The sequence below is a fragment of the Miscanthus floridulus genome, chromosome 11, assembly GCF_019320115.1.
Source record: "Miscanthus floridulus cultivar M001 chromosome 11, ASM1932011v1, whole genome shotgun sequence".
NCBI lineage: Eukaryota > Viridiplantae > Streptophyta > Magnoliopsida > Poales > Poaceae > Miscanthus > Miscanthus floridulus.
The window spans coordinates 78,078,825-78,086,014 of NC_089590.1; the positions used below are offsets into that span (position 1 = coordinate 78,078,825).

Consider the following 7,190-nt stretch of genomic DNA (forward strand, 5'->3'; position numbering starts at 1 on the left):
GGAAACTATTCCCACTAGTCGGGTAAGTCTTGCGAGTACATTGTGTATGAAAGTATCTAGGCCCCTAAGTGGGTTTCGGTGATTAATGACAATACGTGATTACTATGACTAACGTGTATTTTGCAGAGATAATTAAGTTAGGTCATGGTAATAAAGATCGATTGGGCTATCATGGTGGTCATGCCCCTACGATGGAAATCATTTCGGTTTTCAAAGGATAGACGACAAGGTTAAGGATGGACTAGTTTAAGTGTCGATTGGAGTTGAAGAGACACTTAGAGTAGTTTAGGATTTTATTTTTTCTTTGGCCGTACTATTAAGGGGGTATGGACGGGTAGCTTGACTTAGGTGAGTCTAGTGGGTTAGGTGTGGTGCACACTTGCTAAATCTAGCACTAGGTAGCTCCTAAAAAGCCCTTAGATCCATTGGAGTAAACTTCATTCATGTATGATCGAAAGTTAGAAGTGAATGGAGGGTCAAATGCTGACTGGACACTGGCTTCGGTGTGACCGGATGCTGGCGCAGAGTCCAGTCAGTTCATTTGATCAAGGTGAAGTTGTCTGGAAGTGACCGGACACTGAGAGGTGAAGTGACCGGACGCGTCTGATCAGTGTTGACCGGACGCTGAGTCCCAGCGTCCGGTCGACTCCAATAAAGTTCCAGAGAAGGAAAATCACGACCGAACGCGTCCGGTCAGTGCTGACCGGACGCTGTCCAGTGTCAGGTCACCACTTGGAACAGCGTTCGGTCACCACTTGATCAATGGAATTTGGGGTGAACTGACCGGTGCGTCCGGTCAATATGACCGGAGCGTTCGGTCACCTCGCAGAGGCACATAACGGTTCGTTTTTTAGCCATGCTTATAAATACTTCCTTCATTCGTGTGTAGGGGTACTTTTGCTCATTCCAACAGCTGAGAAACACCTTTGTGAGTGCTAAGAAGAGCAAGGTCCTAGCGAGGTGACTGAGATTTGAGAATCCCAAAGAGAGCCCTCATTAGTGAGATCAAGAGTAGCAAAGTGTGCATCCACCCTTCTCATTAGGCTTATCGTGGTCAAGTGAGAGTTCGTGCTTGTTACTCTTGGTGATCGCCATCATCTAGACGGCTTGGTAGTGATTGGGAGCTTAGTGGTCATCCGGCGGAGCTTGTGGATGACCCAACTCAAGTTGTGAGCGGTTGTGGGTGATTCACCGCGATGGAGTGTCGAAGAATCAACCCGTACATAGCACTTGATCCTTGCGCGGATCAAGGGGGAGCTACACCCTTGCGTGGGTGCTCCAACAAGGACTAGTGGAGAGTGGCGACTCTCGATACCTCGGCAAAACATCGCCGTGTTCCTCCTCTCTTTACTTTGAGCAATTCAATTCTTGTCATTTACATTCATAGAATTGTCATGCTAGAGTAGGATTGGAACATAGGTTGCTAAACTTTTGTGCGTTAGATCAATAGAAACACTTTCTTGGCACAAGGGGTTAATTGGACTAACCGTAGGGTTTGATTATTGAAAGAAATTTAGAATTAACTCAATTCACCCCCTCTTGGGTATCTTGATTCTTTCAGTGTACTCAGGGTTTCTTTACCCCTGTTGCAGGTGCAGCCTGAGGAGTAGCTTTTGTGCGGAGGATTCTTCTGGTGGGCACAGACGGATCCTTATATCGTTTTCGCTAGATGTTTATTTTTATTCCGCTGTTTAATTATCGCATTCTAAACTCTGGTATTGTAATGAATAATTTTCAAAAACTCTTGTTGTATGAAATGGACTAAGTATTGTAAGCTCGTACTCATTATTGAATTCTGGATGTAAAACGTGGATTGTTTTGAGTTCTCCATTGAGGTGTGCTCGACGGAACTGTCCGATGTAACCCACTTTCGAGGTGTTTAGTGTCTAGTGGAAGACGAGCGTCTTCAAAAGCGTGTTATTTCGAACGGTTCTGCCACATTCTGTTACTGTTAGCTGCCAGTGAATCCAGCCAAGATTCACTTTGCAGTTCTGACAGTGCCCTACCACTCTGAGATCCACCGATGATGCCTGGCTTGGGCCTTGTTTAGTTGGCGATTTTTTTTGGGAAATGAAACTGTAGCACTTTCGTTGTTATTTGGCGATCAGTGTCCAATCATAGTCTAATTAGGTTTAAAAGATCCGTCTCGTGAATTTCGTCTAAACTATGTAATTAGTTTTACTTTTTATTTATATTTAATGCTTCATGCATGCGTCCAAAGATTCGATGTGACGAGAAATCTTAAAAATTTTTGTAAAATTTTAAGAACTAAACGGTACCTTGTGAAAATGCGGTGCCATTGTGCCAAACGGTGAGATGCTTCGGTTCCGAAGCGCTGTACGAAAAAGTACACTGCAAGAGAAACAGCAAACGCTACTCTGCGATGCAAATGACGTCGCCGTACAGACTACAGAACCGGAGCATCCATCATCCATTGGTTTAATAATGGCCAAAATCGGAAATTTCTTGTCAGAAGAAACCATGGAAGACAAATTGCCATCATTAACAAAGCAGGAAAACGCCCAAATCACTCAAAAGAATACAAGTTACAGTGTAATTAATCATATATTCCTGACAGTAAATACAGATGCACACCCAACTCTTTATTATTAACTTATACGACATATGGACAGCACATTGAGTAACTTTAATACATAATATGACTCTATCAGCACATTTTTTGATACAAAAATTTACACTGATCAAGACCCTGGAGTTACATTAGCAACGGCACAGGCATGAAGTTGAAACAGATTGGCATTGTCAAGCGGACTGCATTCATACTTCTTCACTTCCACTGCTACTGCTGCTTTTCCGAATGTTGTACTTGCACAGGGGGCATGTTGCATTGATGTGAAGCCACTTATCGATACAGGTGCAGTGGAAATGGTGCCCACAGGGGAGTTCGCGCAACTCTGCACCGTCATCGTACGCCGATAGGCAAATACAACACTCCTGGACAGATAAAGAGAGCATAGATTACATAAAACATTAATACACGCACAGTATGAACAGAATGATTTGTGCATCTTTCTGCTCTAACATAGGTTAGCAGCACTGTAATAGATAGTTCATTGAAAACAAAACCAATTTAGTGGGATTGCATAAAAATGATGACAGAATATCAGTCTTTACATGTTAACACGGCAGTTCCCAGAACATATATCAGTACAACAAATAAATGGTACAATACATTGGAATCTTTGTGATGTAGGCCAAATAAGGTTACACATGGCCAGTGTAGTTATCAGAAATTCAGAACCAGCAGGTCCATCCACCAAAGACAGTAATTTTCAATGGAGACATGTCAATTAATCATGGCTCCACGCCACCCCACTCAATAGACTTATAGACAGCACACATCAGTCATTATGAATGAGAAATATAATGCACGCTTGTGAAAACTAGAGTTCAAAAGATGTTCAGTGGTAGCAACTCAAGCATCAAGATGGCTAAAGCTATGTAACATCTATGTTAAAAAATCCAAGCATTAGAACTTACTGCATCTTCAGCTGCAAGCACTTTCTCAATAGGTTGATTGGTGCCACACTCTGTCATTATTCCACCAAAAGGACCCATGGGGTCAACATCTTGCTTTTCAGGCTCATCGGTCCGCCGAAATTTGTATCTTGGGATTTGACGAATGTCATCTTCAGATGCTCCTTCCTGTATTCAGTGAGATTATGTAGAAGGTTATCTAATCAAGAATGACATGTCAACTTCACCATTTGAGTTATATATATGATACATTACACAAGACTTGAAAAGCCATACCTGATCAGATACTGCATAGAGAATTGCTATGATACAAGGGAGGCAACAACAGACAGCAATACCAATGATACAAGCCAGAGCAACGCAGAATACAACAAAAAACACATCAAATGCCAGAAAGACTATGCAAAGCCTGCAAAGTAAGTCATAGTAGAAAAATGCTTACGTTATAACAAATAAGATGAGAACACTATCCAAAAAATATTATTTATAAATTACGAAACATAGGTACCAGTAAAGTTGAGGTGCATCCCGGATAACCTCTTCACCCCCAGCAGATATCCAATAAAATCCAATTATCCACCATATGAAGGAGAACATTGTATTAGCAGACTCCAAGTGCTTTGCAATACTGCCAGATTAAACCAGTAATAACATCACCAGGTTAAAGAAATACCGAAGTTATTACATGTCCAAAAAGACCATTTGATGCAAAAGAAAGGGAACAAAGGTGGATTTCAAGCTGCCATGAGAATAACAGTAGCTATCATGGAGCAAGGATGCGCATCAAGCATGATATATAGAAACCAGTTACTAGGATAAAGTATACAAGAGAGGCGCAAATGAGAAAACAGAAAGCCCCAGTTGACAGCGACACATAATCGAGACAGCTCCTGTGTAATACATTCTTTTTGGAACAAAGAACAACCCTGATACCCGATGCCATTTATGTAGACAAAAAAAAGCTACATTGTAGTGTGTCTGCAACTAGAACCAGCATATGTGGCAGTCATACTATAGAAGTATGATTTCTGTTCTGAGAAGCCAATAAAGCATGCTTCTCATTGTGGTATGAGATATAAGTATGCTCTTTTCATGACTAAGAAGCATGTTTATATTTAATATACACCAGCATGAGAAGCATGAATTATTGGGTATAATCATGAGTCATAACTAGAGAAATTTTAAAAATTTGATGGCCTGTGCTAAAGGATTGAAGCAAAGAAAGATAGGTATGAAGTTGGTCAAGATCACACATCATAAAAATAGCAATCAACTCCACATGACTGAAAGATGTCACTTACTACGTATCAAGCACTTGACGCTGCTTTCATCATTTACTTGGCCTCTCCAAACAGAAATCATATAGGACGCATTGCATCTCTTAGCTTAGTATCTTCTACATTTTTTATTTTTTTCAGAACAGAAATCCAAAAAATGGAGTTCCTTAGTCCATTCAGTACAATTTCTTGACCATATTAAAATTAAAATCCATACCAAATAGACTATGCCTAGGGATGCAAGCGGGGCTGTCTGTGAATCCACACATAGGCTTAATTTTTGTGGGTTCCGCTTGCATCCCTAACTATGCCACATAATTCTATGGAACACTGCAACACATCATTGATATGTAACAATAACTCAATAAGACAACAGTGTTGAGTCCTTGCTTTCATTTTAGACTCAAAATTCAGGATAGAACTTACATACACATTTTTCAACTGTATAAAAGAATCTTGGGCCTCTTTAGTTCCCAGTATCCTTGCCTTGACTCATTACCTACTCACTACTCAGTGCCGAGTCATTGAGTCAAAATGCTCTACTTTATTACTGATTATTGATGTATCTTACAATCGTAGCACCATACGAACGAGAAACAGCTGACTCAAACTGCAATAGAACCCAATTAAAAGAGAAGGCCAGGGTGAAACTTCTAGGCACATAATACTGAATTTCAATTCAATACTTTTATCTGCTTCGTTTATTTCAATACTTTTATCTGCTTCGTTTGCCCATGCATCAGGGATATTGCAATGTCCAGGTTGATCACAAATGCAATTGTCCAATTTACTCCATTCAGTTACGCTATAACTAAGATAAGCACACTGAATATTTCACTAGAAGCTACACTACCAACCGCCTGTATTCGTCCACTTAAGTTGGGATAAGAATAACACGCTACATGGATATTACCGTACATGTACTGTGCATAAACACCTTTAGAGATCTTTCCGAGCAGATCCATCAAGTTACCTGGCGTAATCGGTGCGGCGACCATGGCGATCGAGCTCCCTGCCATCCTCATCACTGGAAGAGGACGATCCGTCGCTGCCCCTTTCCTCGTCAGCGGGCGCTGCGCCAGCGCCGCCGCGCTGGCCGTGGCGCATCCGGTACTCGATTGCGACGCAGACCATGTGTACGACGCACTGCAGGGTGTAGCCGGCAACCCAGGTCCGAAGCGGCATGGGCGAGTCCTCGTCGCGGCTTAACACGAGCACGACCGCAGCGACGGTGATGAAGGCGAGGTTCCAGAGAAGGTCGAGCGCCACGACGGGGCGGGAGTAGGCCCAGTCAGCCTGCCGCTCCTCGAGGTGCTCTGCGGCTGCCTCCCGCACCAGCACCGAGGGCTCCCGCATGGCCCGCCGCCCGCCGCGGCGCAGCAGCCGCGCCGCGCCGCGGAGGGAGGGCCGGCGGAGCGCTCCGCCTCGGCGACGGCTCCCGCCGCCGGAGGCACCGCCCAGCAGCGGCGCGGAATCGAGGGGCGCGTCGGCACGGGGGCTCGGGGAGCGGGGCGTCGCCATCGAGGGGAACCCCGTGAGAGATCAGAAGGAAATGGTCTCTTCTGCCGGAGAATGGAATTGGGACGGGTTTGGGGACTCTGGAGTCTTTTCTCTAGTTCTCTTTCTTTTCCTAATTTTATTTAATACAAAACTCAAAATTAGACCATTGCAAAAAAAAAAGAGAGGATAATTTAGGTTCTAGTTGGAAGCAAGGGTCACACAAGAATCGGTTTAATTTTATAGAAGAAGAAAAATGCAAAAATAAAAAATATCGTGTTCCAAACAGGACAATAGGTAGAGGGCGTTATATGATGTTTGATTGGAACGGAACACGGATGAGGTGGGACGAAACACGGTTGAAGTGGCGTATCCCATGTCGTTCCAGTGTAATATTTGATTTGGGACACTTGAGACGCACTAAAAAGAATAACCTCAAATTTAAGAACAACCCTGTCAACAAAAATCGAAGTGACGACATCGTACTCTTTGGACGTTGTTTTTTTCATTTGCGTCTCTTTCCTTCTTTCCCGCGTCTGAGCTTTTTGGCGAGGGTGGGTAGCCTCAGCTTCGACGTCGACAGGAACTTCGACGAGGCCAGAAGCGCCAGCCGTGGGCGGATGGGGTCGAAGCCAAGAATGATGATGTGGGTGTAGTCAAAGTCGTAAATGTAGGTGAGGTCGAGGCAAAGGCATTGGATAAGAAACGTCGAGCGGAGGTGGAGGCATGCGCCCAGATGCAGCCACACGGGAGGAAGAAAGAAGAAGATGGCCATAAGATTGACGTGTAGGTCCCATTTAAAAACTATTGTCTATATCTTTTCCTTCCCATTCCTCGCACAACATACAGACATTTCTAACCCTTCAACCAGATAGTCCTATCCGGACACGGATTCGGTAACTTTGTTGAAGCAAGTCA

General features: G+C 43.6%; 1 protein-coding gene across 1 annotated transcript; it reads right to left on the bottom strand.

Annotated features, from left to right (window-relative positions):
* Positions 1-2,502: 2,502 nt before the first annotated feature.
* LOC136491292 (E3 ubiquitin-protein ligase At1g63170-like) lies at positions 2,503-6,366 on the bottom strand. Its single transcript, XM_066487559.1, has 5 exons — positions 5,749-6,366; positions 4,007-4,126; positions 3,775-3,907; positions 3,502-3,666; positions 2,503-2,955 (listed from the first exon to the last, which is right to left on the bottom strand). The coding sequence occupies exons 1-5, from the start codon at positions 6,294-6,296 to the stop codon at positions 2,779-2,781; spliced, it is 1,143 nt and encodes a 380-aa protein (XP_066343656.1). The 5' UTR covers positions 6,297-6,366; the 3' UTR covers positions 2,503-2,778.
* Between the last annotated feature and the right edge of the window lie 824 nt (positions 6,367-7,190).

Coding starts and splice junctions, on each gene's coding strand:
- LOC136491292 (XM_066487559.1), bottom strand. CDS start 6,296: ATGGCGACGCCCCGCTCCCCGAGCCCCCGTGCCGACGCGCCCCTCGAT. Junction 3,667..3,774: donor TCTATGCAGTATCTGATCAG/GTATGGCTTTTC, acceptor CACTGAATACAG/GAAGGAGCATCTGAAGATGA. Junction 2,956..3,501: donor TGCTTGCAGCTGAAGATGCA/GTAAGTTCTAAT, acceptor TTATCTGTCCAG/GAGTGTTGTATTTGCCTATC.